Source organism: Corella eumyota, chromosome 7, assembly GCF_963082875.1.
Source record: "Corella eumyota chromosome 7, kaCorEumy4.1, whole genome shotgun sequence".
Classification (NCBI taxonomy): Eukaryota; Metazoa; Chordata; class Ascidiacea; order Phlebobranchia; family Corellidae; genus Corella; species Corella eumyota.
In genome coordinates, this window is record NC_137496.1 from 12,014,536 (window position 1) to 12,026,767 (window position 12,232).

The following is a 12,232-nucleotide window of genomic DNA, read 5'->3' on the forward strand; positions in this document are numbered from 1 at the left end:
GTTGTCCTTATGACGTCATATTGCACGATAATGACGTAATCAGAAATCTCTATTTTTAAATCCTGATTCGTTTTATAAAAAAAACTTTTCTTACACAGTGAAGTATGACGTCATGTTTCACGTCACACAGTGATGACGTCACTATATTATTATTGTCACTACGCTTATTACGTCATAATTAGATTTGTACGCAGCACTTTGTGTCTTTGTTATTGGCCATATTCAAATCTTTGATCGATCCGGCGTCTTCTGTGACGTCATTGGTCATGATGTGACGTGCCAAAAGGGTGATTGACGTCAGAACGTTAAGGCCACTTGCGGCGCTTACTTCCATAAACAGAACCCCGTATGTCTGCAAAAACATAAATTTTTATTAATTTTAATTCGAATTAAGAAGAAAAAACGATAACCGCGAGATGGCGCACGTAAGTCATTTTCACAAATATTTTAATTTCACAAATCGACTTCGGACCTCGACCCTAACTCACCGCGGCAAGTTGAGCTCCTTCGATCGGGAAAACTGTCGTTTTCTTCCCGGTATCCACGCTCGGTCTCAAGTCGGCTTTGTTTCCGCAAATCATCACCGGGATTCCCTCTTTTGCCAAGTTCTGTGACGTCATAATTAGCATAATTATTATTAATATGTCACATTGTTTATATGATATAATTACAACAATCACCAACTTACCGAAATTGTTTCCATCCATTCTCGAACGTTGATGAAAGTATCGGTGTTAGTGACGTCATAGAGAAGCATAATAGCGTCCGCTCGTCTAAAGTAGGATGAGGAGATGCTCCGAAACCTCTCCTGACCCGCGGAGTCCCACAACTGGAGGTTGACGATCCTCCCGTCTCCCATTCTTAATGTTCGGTGCTGGAAGTCAACACCTATGACGTCATTAAACAATTAGTGACGTCATTGTGCATTTAAAGATGACAATATTATTACATACAAAAGTTTTTTTCAACTAAACTTAAATTATATAATGTTACGTAACAATGCACTTATGACGCAACTAGCTTTATGACGTAACAATTGTTATGACGTAACAATGAACTCACCCAAGGTCGATCTGGTGGTGTGCTTGAACTCGTTCCTACAAACTCTTAAAATATAACTCGACTTTCCCACGTTGACGTCACCACATAAAATCACTTTGTAAACTTTTCCCTTCGCCGTCGGGAAATCGGGAGCTATGATCTGTGACGTCATAATAAGTTGTTATTTGAGATGTTGAAGAAATAGTTGTAGTGTTTATTACGTCACAATACCTTTTTTCGATGTTCTGGAGTGACGTCAAACTTTGACCTTTTCTCTGTGGTGGGCGAGTCACTGTCTTCATCTGTGACGTCACAATTAGATTTGTTTCTCAATCTCGAACTCGCTCGACTCCTCCTCGAATGTCGACTTCCGGGTCTCCGGGACATCGGGGATTCGGGGAGCAATCCTCCAGAGGTTCGACGTCCAAATCCCCGCGAAATTTCCCACTCAGAGTCGGGGTCTTCTCTTGTTCCCACGCCGCTGTCTCGCTCGAACATTCCGCGCTCCAGTGACAATGATATATCTGTGACGTCATCGTCGTACCCGTCTGTGACATCACAATACGATTTAGGGCAGGGATCGCACTCAGCCAGAGCCTCCATGTCAAGGTAGGAATTTCGCGATGAAGGACGACTAAAGCCGTTCTCATTTCTATTATGACGTCATAAAAAAATTATTTTCAGTTGGGATTAATTGACTTTTTAATCTACTTCTTACCCCAGTTAACCCCTTATTTTACACCCAGATTCTATGTCATAATCAAACCTTGTATAAACTTCGCCGACGTAAGATGGCGCGGGGGATTTCCCCAACCTGGTAACTCTCCGGTAAGCGGCCATGTTGGATTCTAGAACGACCCTCAAGTCGTCGTTGGAGTCCATTAAACGTCGGTTGTCGGAACTAAAATTTAAAAAAAAAAATTTAAAAATTAAATTAAATAAATTTTTAACCTTCAACTAATGTGAAAATGTTTAATTAGTTTGGTTAATTAAAGAACTAATTAACAATAATTCTTTCGTTTGCGATGTTTTAACTTTGCCAAAATAATCCAAATTCTTTGTCTCGAGCGATACACGATTGTGACGTAATAATGTTAAACGCCTACTAAACAAACAACTCACGATAAAGAATGAACTTGTTGGGACATGAATTCTTTATCGTTCAACGCCATCTCGACCTCCTCGTTCTCTCTGTAACATATTTGTAACGTCACTATAGATTGTTAATATGACATCACAGGCTATTGCTCTTATTATATTTTGTTCACCGAAAACGACTCTTTTACTCAAACCACAAACCCTTAATAAACTTTCCCCAAAGTACCCCCACGTTAAGGATAAACCTGTCCCAAGAGACCCTTACGTTTAGGATAAACTTGACCCATTGGACCCTAACGTTGAGGATAAACTTGCCTCATGGGACCCTTAAGTTGAGGATAAACTTGCCTCATAGTACTCCAAATCAAGGATTAAAAACTTTCCCATGTAACCCCACATTGAGGGTAACCAAACCCCATATTGAGGATAAACAAACCCTATATTGAGGATAAACAAACCTGTTGCACTGAATATTCATCTCCTGGAGCTCGACCTGCAAAGCTGAGATCTCGCTCCTTAGTAAAACAACTTTCGTCTCCGCTTCACTTAATCGCGTCTTCAACGTCGAGTTCTCCTGCGTCATAATAAACAATTCGTGACGACATTTAATTTAAAAAAATATTTACGAGTCTCTGGCGATTTGTGATAGTTTATGACGTCATAATTAAGTTAACTTACATTCGAAACTTGAAGAAATTTTTCTCTCAAAATTTTCATTTCCTTCTCGAGTGGAGTTGAGTTCGATAACTTCTCGTCCACCTGTGTGACGTCATAAGTAAAAACAATAAAACAATTTCCTTACAACATTGATATACTATTTATCTATTGTGACGTCATACTTGTTTAAGTTTATCCACCGCTTCCTCGAGTTGGCGGATCTGAGTCTCGTAATTTCTCTTCATCACTTGTGACGTCATATCCGATCTTTTTCGCTCTTCTTCTCTTACTCTGTCCTCCTTGAGTTTGATCTCCGCCTCCATCTCTTCCTCCATGATCGAGATCTGATCCCTGCTCGCCTCAGTCGTCCTACGTCATATTCAGAGTTATTACGTCACAATCAAAAATTTACCTCATAATCACAGTTTTACGTCACAATTAAAGTTTTACGTTATAATCAAATGTTTACGTCATAATCAAATGTTTACGTCATAATCAAAATATTACGTCATAATAGAATTTCAGCGATGATTTAAAATTACACGAAAACAACAAGTTTAATCAATCGTCACCCTATAGCGACGTCATAATAATGCTACGCGCGATATTTTGTACTAAATGACGCCACAGAAAGAATTAAAATCTCAACTTTAACATTTTACTAAAATTTTAAATTTAACCAAACTTGACTTTAAGCAGGTCTAGCTTTCACTAACGTTAAAATAATTTAAGTATCTGCTGCAGGCCACGAAACGTCACAAACATCTGCTCTTATGACGTCATAATCATATTTTGATACTAACCTCGATTTAGTTAAATAAATTTTCTTTATTTTTCGTTCCATATTTTTAAAAGTTAAAAATAATTGAAGTTTAAAATCGATCGAGTTCTAACCTTCCTGAGTTAATCTAATTACTTTAACTTACCTCAAACTAATTTAATTCCAGTTTATTTCAATCAAAAATTTCAATAAATTTAAATTAAGTCATCCGTAATAACTTTGCTTATTCTTTCATCGCGCTGCTGTAATTATGACGTCATAATAAATAGTTTGAACAAGTGACAAAGCCCGTAAACTTACGACTTATTATATTTTTATACAACGATTCAAATTATAAAATTATTTCTAAACAAAAATCTAAATCTATTTTTAAAAATTAAACTTTTTCAACTGACCTTAGTTTTTACTTTAACTTGAAAACAGTTAAGTAGTTGCGCAGTTGTTAATTAAGGTTCCCGATATAGATATTAAACTTAAATATTTATCCTAGATAAAACCTAATTGCCTTTATACCCACAACATATGGTGTACTATTACCTTATATTAATAGAATCGTGCGGGAATAAAACCTTTTAATAATTTTCATAACTTTTTGTTCGTCTTAGAAGTTGTAAAACCGAGCAATAAAATAAAACAAAAATTTTAAAACTTTCGATTCAAATTTTATATTTCTTTATCTTTAACTAAATTAAATAAACTTTAACTCAAAATATTTCCCGAAAATCACTTTTAATTCCAACAATTCGGTAAGTTTTCGATTTCAATTTAATAATTTTTTATAGCACTCGATCTTAAGTTATGGTTAGCATCATAGACTACTGTTTGTGACGTCACAATTAGTTAATAATTACCGATTAAACTCTCCATTCACGCAACATTCCAATATATCACGTGACTTCAATTTTATACTTTATCATGACATCACAATGCCCTTAATAACATCACAAACGTAACTAACACGTTACCTGTTTATGACGTCACCATTACTTACTTTTGTAGCGATTGTTCGAGATCTAGAATGTTAGTTTGTAGCTTCCCGATGTCGCTTAAAATGGTTTTCATCGTCGTCATAAATTTTCGGGTTAAGATCGGGTCACCACCTTCTATGACGTCATTATGAAGGTTCTTTATGCTCTCGTAACTAAGAAACAATGATTATGACGTCATAAAACAAATTTAAGCTCAGTCATTTAAACCTTTTATCAAGTTTTGTTTTTTCACTTAAATTTTTAGTATTTGGCTCGTTTTTTTTAATTTAAAATTTAATTTTCAATGTTGCACTGTTCATTTTTAAGGTGTTTAAGGTTTTTATAGTTTAGTTAAGCCCCGTAGTTTAATTTAGCAATTAAAGTTATAAAAGCCCTGTAAAAAGTTTAGTTTTAAAATAATGGTTGTGTTGTTTATTATAATGGTTTATTTGATGTTTTTTGGTTCAGTTTTAAATGTATTAAAGTTTTGGTATTTAGATTATTAAGTAGCCTAATAACTCTTGATGTTTTATCAATATTTAACTAGACCCTGACCTTTACTTTAAAATGAATCATATTAATCCACTAAACTTATGAATAAGAAAGTTTTTATTTCCACATTCAGCAACGCATGCGCCTCGGGTTATACAAAATATCAGGTAAACTATTAATATCGTACCATGGATAATATTAAAAACAAAAACCATAAAAACAAAAGTATAAAAAGTAGCACAAAAGCATTTCAATATTGGTTAATAATAACGTTTATTACGCAATAAACGCGCTGTGTGACGTCACGATGGTTAAGCGATTTAAAAACGTCATGAAAAATAATACTAAAGAAGTTGGGGCCTTTAATTGTCACTAAAGCCATTTAAGTAAACAATCAAAGTGCTTATGACGTCATAAGGTTGTGTATTATGACCTCAGTATGGTTGATTGTCTTCTTCTTTAATCGAACTACGCAGACAACACGCGAACACCATGACCAGGATCTCGATACATGCCACAACTGTGCCAGTAATAGCCAGCACAAAAAGATGTTCTTGTAGGTAAAGTTCAAGCTTAGTCAAACATCCCATATTCTCTGATCCCAGGATCCTGTAGATGTTAGAAGGGTGATCCCTCCTGCTGCAGAGATGAGACGGGGTTTTACAGCACGACTCGGGGGTTTTAAGTCCTTCTTTATTCTGTTTGATGTATTTGCTGTCCTGCCAGTCCTCATAACTTTGAACCCCGCAGCATTGGAAATCTTGCTGCATCTCGTCCATGGCTGCTGTGAGTGCCTCACTCCCAGTTTGGTTGTAGTTTTTGTTTAGATTCGATCTCATATCGTTCTCAAGCTCCGAGTGGATATTCTGGTAATACACAAAAGCGAATATCCCCGACAAACATTCACATAAGAAGATTACCACTAGGAGGACGAAGTAGCAGGTGAGCATCCCTTGGTTCTTCTGGATTGCTCCTACGCATCCGATGATCCCGGTCAACAAAACCAAGACTCCTCCTCCCATCAACAAATACACGACGAGGTTGTACCACATTGTGGTTAAAACTGCAACGTATTGCATCTTCATTAAAATTGTCCATATCCCGATAGCAAGAGCACCTCCCCCGCCGAGAATAAACACAAAGTTAAAGGCGATTAAAAGTCCTCTAAGGCAAGCAAGGTCACAGGGCCCGCCACCATCTTCCTTATATTTCTCCTGTCTGCTTTTCTGACCCATTTTTTACAAGATTTAAAAACAATTTAAATTTGATTCTGGGATGGAATAACAAAGTTGTATTTAAACCTGGTTTAAGATCAACTAAATCTAGCTGTGTGGGTAAAAACCAAACTTTTACTTATCTTAACTTAGTTTAAGATTTAAACTTATTTAGAAATTGTCCAATAGCTTTTAATTTACTAAATCATTTCTAGTCTCAAGGGTGAACATTATTTTATTGATTTTTTAATCATTTAAATATAAATTAATATTTATTTTAAACTTAGAACGATTTAATTGTAACGTCATAGAGGAAACAATATACAAATATCATTTCCTTAAACCGCTTATAACCAAAAGTATAACAAACTAAAAATCAGGAAAATTAACTTTCTAATTTAAATTCTTATCGATTACTTAATTGTTCTAAAACAATTAAAACAATTGGAACTTTTAGTTGATTAAAACAATCTCCATTATTCAAACAATCGCCATTGTTATCGATTAAACATTAATAACTTGTTGCCTTAAACTAAACGCCTCGAACTCGAATTTAATAATTCTAGAATGCCTAAAGATACGCCCTGACGTCTACGCTTGATCGCTCAAGCACAAAGACCTTCTCTGTGACGTCACACAGCTGTTATTTGTTCGCCAAATAAGCGAGGACCTAGTTTCTGACGAAGCGCAAACATTTGCGAAAAGTAAGAAGTTTTAGCGACATTTCCTTCACACGTCAACAATGTCCATTGTTTGATAACAATGAAAATAAAAAATGTGGCTGAAATAATTTAAATCAAAATTTTAAAACCGTTTTTTGTTTTATGATTTGTAATAAATTAATTTTTTCTTCAATTTAAAAAAATCCATTTTAAAAACTAAAAAAACAAAACATTTAAAAGAAAAAGATTTTATTTCCGTTCAATTTCCATTAAATTCCATTAAATCCAAGATCCGGGTTTAACACAATCGTGTTTATGACGTCACAATAAAAACCGAACAATCGCATTTGTTAAAGAGCACTTAGAAAGCCACACGTAAATAAATAACAAGAAAATCTGAATTTAATTTTAGCGAATTTAATAAAAGTTTTAAATTTTCATTTTGTAAATTATTTTTGAATCACAATCATTAATTTAAAACCCAATATGACGTCATAAAATGTTTTATAATCACAATTATAACCTATTCCCACGTGACTTGGGAAATAACGACAACATTATGAAGTCATATTGGGTCTATATTATCTCATGTAAGCAAATATAATTTTATTAAATTTAGATAATTTTGTGTGTTTTGTATATTTGAAAATATTAAATGTTTTTAAGAACATTTTTTTAACGTACTTTTTTTTTAAATTACGCGTCCTTATATTTTGAGTTCCTAGTACAACTCTGTAAAAATATTTTGTTAATTAAAATCAACTCTAACTTTCTAGTTAAAGAGTAATTTAACTCCATTTTAACCCTCTGTAGATAAGTTTGGGTTTTATTGTTGTTTTAAAAACCCTTTACGTTATTTGAACTTTACCCTAACGTTCTAATAAGATGGCTAGGGTGGGGTTGACTAATTTACCCCATATTTAACCCCCATTTAAATACCAATTTTATCGATGTAGGTTTTTTACCACAGTCACCGATTTAAAACGTTATTAATTAGATTAATTATTTTTAAATCACTTTTAAATATTTGAATTTAAAACTTGTATTTCAACATTAAATTGGTTTTCTTATAACTTAAATATAAATATCAATTTATCAACTTTTTTGGATCTCTGGTTTTGCCCGTGCATATACACTTTAAGGGTCTTAAGTTTAAACATGCAACAACGTTTTATTAAATAAAATGTGTTCAATTTTCTAAAAAGAGGGTTAGGGTTGGGGTTAAGTGATTTAACCCCATGTTTTTACCCCCCAAATAATAGCCGTGTTTCATTGTTTTAGTTTTCTACTGAATACCCAAGTTTTCATTCTTTTTTTAAATCAAATGGATTTTTAAAAATATATTCTTAATAAATCGCGAAAATTAAATATTTTTTTTAAAATCATCTCACCTTTGAATGGAATACAAGACATGGCCTACGTCATCACTAAATCCCTCCCACGACGCATCTGTGGTCACTTGACTCGTTCTCTGATGAACCCCGTCGTGGGTCTGTGACCTCGACCTTCGTTGACTTGACCTTGACCTCCGTACTTGGCTTGACCTTGGGGTCGACGTTTTGACCATTAGGTGGTTCACTTGATTATCCAATTCAACTATTCCGTTACAATCTTCGTCGTTTATGACGTCACACCCCGGTTTTACATTCTCTTTATTCTCTGCTACATCAGTGACGTCGTTATCACGTGGTTTCTCTTCCTTTATGACGTCATTAGAAGGACGCGCAAATACATCGGCGATGTGATGAAACTTCTCGATGAATTCTTGTTTCTCGATCACTCCGTTCCTGTTGAGGTCGAGTGAGTCGAAAAGCTGAGTGAACTCAACTTCACTCAAACTCAACTCATCGCAAACTGACTCAAACTCGGCACGATTCAAGAATCCCGATCCTGACTTGTTACATGCGTCGAACAATCGACTTAAATCGTCATTATCCATAATTATGACGTCACATCGACACTATGATGTCATAATTCCTTAGTTCTGTATTAAATTACATAAAAAGTTAAGTCTTAACTAAAGCGCGAATGTTTTAAACTTTTATTCAAAATAATAATAGCGTGACGGTGTGTGGGTTCTAGATATTAAGTTTTACGTTATGACGCAACAATGTTACGTTGTTCACGCGTCGATGGAGCAGAGAGAGAAAAGTTAAAGTTTTGTGTATTTATAGTTTGTTTGATCAGCGAGTTGTTAAGAAAGACGATAATATGTTAAACGCTGAGTTTTATATAACTTTAAACGGTTTATATTAAAGGTCAATTTTTAAATTTAATTGTAACATTTTTTTGGGGATAAAACGTTATATTTCTTAATTTATAATCCTTAATAACCTTTTTAATGTTAAAATTACTAAAAAAATGTTTATAACTGCCTTACTTATAATTTTAAATCCACTTTAAATGTTATATCTAACATTTTTCTAATAATTTTACTAATATTCACTTTTTTTTATTCTACATTGAGTCATAGTTCAATAAATCTGGCCCTAATTTTAAACCTCTGACAACTAATTAATATTAATTAACACATTCACCTTTGAAGCATTTAAACCTTGTTGTTAATGTTAAATAACTAACAACTATCAACCTGTTAATATTATCCAACTTTAAGGGGCCTTTATTTTAAAATATTAGACTTAGATATAAATTTTAAACTACTGTTTTTAATACACGTCTTACTTAAAATTTTGATAGTAAAATTGCGGGCAATTAAGTTATTTTACGAGTTGTATTACCGCCCCGTTTTAGCTCATAAAATAACACACCGACGACTTGCTACGTTTCCTACCATTCCACTCTCCAAACTAACTCGCTTCCAACTTTGCGCGGGGAAAAACAAATAATTACACACGGAGAATAACCCTCTATTAGTATCACAATGCGCATTGTCATTTTGATAAATGCGTTTGTCTTATACTTTTAAACAATCGCTTAACAATAACTGTGGAATTTTTCAATTATTTGCTTTTAACTTTAATTGTTAGTTTGTTGGTTTTAATTATTTATTACAATTAAAACATAAATGTTTTAGTTAATATATGATTAGTCATGCATTTTAATATAAATAATAACAATTAATATATTTTAAAATCTACAATAATGCCTAATTGCTAATTAATTAACATTTTATACCCTAGTTTTAAACATTTTATAAATTTTTCTAACCCTCAAAAATTTAAATTTTTTTCAGATCGTGTTACAACAATTAAGCATCATTCAACTACTATGTGTATGACGTCACAATGATACATTTGTTTCAGCATAAAAGCACTTAATGGATGTTTACGTTTTTAATTAACATCTTTACATCGTTGTTTGTTTTAAAATATATTAAAGGTCAAAGTGGGTTTATCTTTAGTTTGTTAATTGTAATTAAAAAAATAGCAAATTTATGAAGTTTAGAATTAATTGTGGATGTTTTATAATTGTTTGTATTTTTTATTCTTTTTTTTTTCTTTTTTAAAGAATTAAATAATTTTTATACATTTTTTGTATTGTTTGTAGTATTTTTTATTTTGTTTATTTTATTTTAATTTATTTTTTACATTTAGCATAATTAAATTGTTTTAAATTGTAATTAAAATGTGAAAAAAAATAAAAAAAATTTAAATTTTGTTCCCACAAGATGTCGCAGTTTTTTCCGTTTTATTTAAGCGAAATTTGCATCCGCTAGGTGTAGACAAAGAGCGACTCGTGTGTAGTTTTTGTTTGTAAATAAACTTGAGGAATTTCATTCAAAAAAACTCAAAAAACTTAAAGTTTTTTAAACTAATTTTGCTTACTAGGAGATTGGTAGCTGACTATTATAAAAAACAGGCTCTACATTTATAGTATAGTTCTCCTAGTTACTTTATAAGAAGTTTATAATTTGTTTTTTGCCACAAAATTTGTAATTTGGTAACAAATATGTTTTCTGTTTGTCAAAATGCTTGCAGTTAATTTGCAACATACAGGATAATATTGGTAAAATAAAGTCATTAAGTTATTGTGTTAATGTATTATAACAGTTAACTTTTGTTAACAAGAGAATGATTTACACCAATATTGCAAAGCGATATAATATGGAACAACTTAGTCAGTTAGTATACCCCCTTCTTTTTATTTTGGCTTAAATTAGCTTGATTTGGTGTTTTAAAAGAACCTCAACGTCAGTATTTAAACTAAGGCAAAAGGTGGTAACAATATTTAATTATATCTATAATATCATAAACTGTCAAAGGCAACTCGAGACTGGGGGTAGGGGTAACAAATGTTACTTTATGTTTAAGTCACACATTCGACTTTCCCACATCGAGGATAAAAATATATACGAAAGACTTCTAAAAACGGAAATATCGCGAGATAACATGTGAAGTGTATATAAGTAGCTTGAAGTCTCTTGCAAATGTAAATAGATTTAATATATTGAGATTTGGTGTTTTTGAATCACAGAAATGGAAGCTGTATGCAGGTACATATTATTCTTGTACATTTTTAAAACAAAGTAAATTAATTTTATTATACTTTAGCAGAGCCTTACTAGCAGTAAAGTCATTATTATTAAACTTAAGTATGGATGACATTGAAGATATATTTGATCAAAGTGGATCTGAACTGGAATTAATTCAACAAACTTGGAATAAAATCAGCCAGGAGCGCTACAAATCGGGGTACGTCGACGGGGCAACAGCTGGACAAGAAACCTCACTTCAAGAAGGGTTTAATATTGGGTTTAAAGAAGGAATTATTTGTGGGTTTCTGGTGTCAAAAATTAAAGGAATTTTGACGGCAATTCTGGCGTATTATTCTTCGTACGAAAGTCACACCATTTCCGACCAAATTTTTCTAGATTCGAAAAGTTTGTTGGAAAAAATTTCGAACTTTGAAACTAACGCTGTTGCTGATGATCTTTTAAGTATGAAAATTGAAACTTTTTCTGTTAATTCTTTGCCGGATAAAATGGAAATAAATACGGACGTTGAATCCACGTCAGTGAACGAAAGTTTAAATGTTTTAACTTGTCCTGAAATTATTGAAATCGTCGAAAAATGTAAAAATATTTTGCAAAGACTGAATTGGACTGATTCTGTTATTGATAGCTTGTGTCGTTAATTCTTTTAATTTTTTAATTAATTTATTTTTTTAAACAACTGTGATATCTATTACCATTTCTTTTTTTTGTTTGTTTATTTAGTGAAACAAAAAAAGGTCATTAACATAAATTAAAATTAATTAACTTGATATTTAAGCCCTTAAACTGATTTCTTCTATTTATAGCATATGCACTATATATTTGGTGCTTTTTTTATTATTATAATTATCGAAACTTTATTCTAC

The 12,232-nt window shown here is 32.5% G+C and overlaps 3 protein-coding genes across 3 annotated transcripts; 1 reads left to right on the forward strand and 2 right to left on the reverse strand.

The window, feature by feature from the left end:
• Positions 1–8,883, reverse strand: LOC145758950 (ras and EF-hand domain-containing protein-like). Its single transcript, XM_082572647.1, has 12 exons — positions 8,305–8,883; positions 4,569–4,718; positions 2,979–3,165; positions 2,818–2,898; positions 2,598–2,713; positions 2,164–2,232; positions 1,808–1,942; positions 1,273–1,693; positions 1,063–1,201; positions 689–888; positions 489–608; positions 1–352 (listed from the first exon to the last, which is right to left on the reverse strand). The coding sequence occupies exons 1-12, from the start codon at positions 8,850–8,852 to the stop codon at positions 179–181; spliced, it is 2,340 nt and encodes a 779-aa protein (XP_082428773.1). The 5' UTR covers positions 8,853–8,883; the 3' UTR covers positions 1–178.
• Positions 5,137–6,365, reverse strand: LOC145758951 (CD151 antigen-like). Its single transcript, XM_082572648.1, has one exon. It carries the CDS (start codon positions 6,270–6,272, stop codon positions 5,472–5,474), a length of 801 nt encoding a protein of 266 aa, XP_082428774.1. The 5' UTR covers positions 6,273–6,365; the 3' UTR covers positions 5,137–5,471.
• A 2,547-nt stretch (positions 8,884–11,430) lies between the features above and the next one.
• On the forward strand, positions 11,431–12,212 carry LOC145759871 (uncharacterized). The gene has a single exon (XM_082573726.1). The coding sequence runs from the start codon at positions 11,468–11,470 to the stop codon at positions 12,005–12,007; it is 540 nt and encodes a 179-aa protein (XP_082429852.1). The 5' UTR covers positions 11,431–11,467; the 3' UTR covers positions 12,008–12,212.
• Positions 12,213–12,232: the final 20 nt, after the last annotated feature.

Excerpts from the sequence above, each read along its gene's own strand:
- LOC145758950 (XM_082572647.1), bottom strand. The coding sequence starts at position 8,852 with ATGGATAATGACGATTTAAGTCGATTGTTCGACGCATGTAACAAGTCA. Across the intron at positions 3,166-4,568 it reads CTCGAACAATCGCTACAAAA|GACGACTGAGGCGAGCAGGG; the intron begins GTAAGTAATGGT and ends AATATGACGTAG. Across the intron at positions 1,202-1,272 it reads CTCCAGAACATCGAAAAAAG|ATCATAGCTCCCGATTTCCC; the intron begins GTATTGTGACGT and ends ATGACGTCACAG.
- LOC145758951 (XM_082572648.1), bottom strand. The coding sequence starts at position 6,272 with ATGGGTCAGAAAAGCAGACAGGAGAAATATAAGGAAGATGGTGGCGGG.
- LOC145759871 (XM_082573726.1), top strand. The coding sequence starts at position 11,468 with ATGGATGACATTGAAGATATATTTGATCAAAGTGGATCTGAACTGGAA.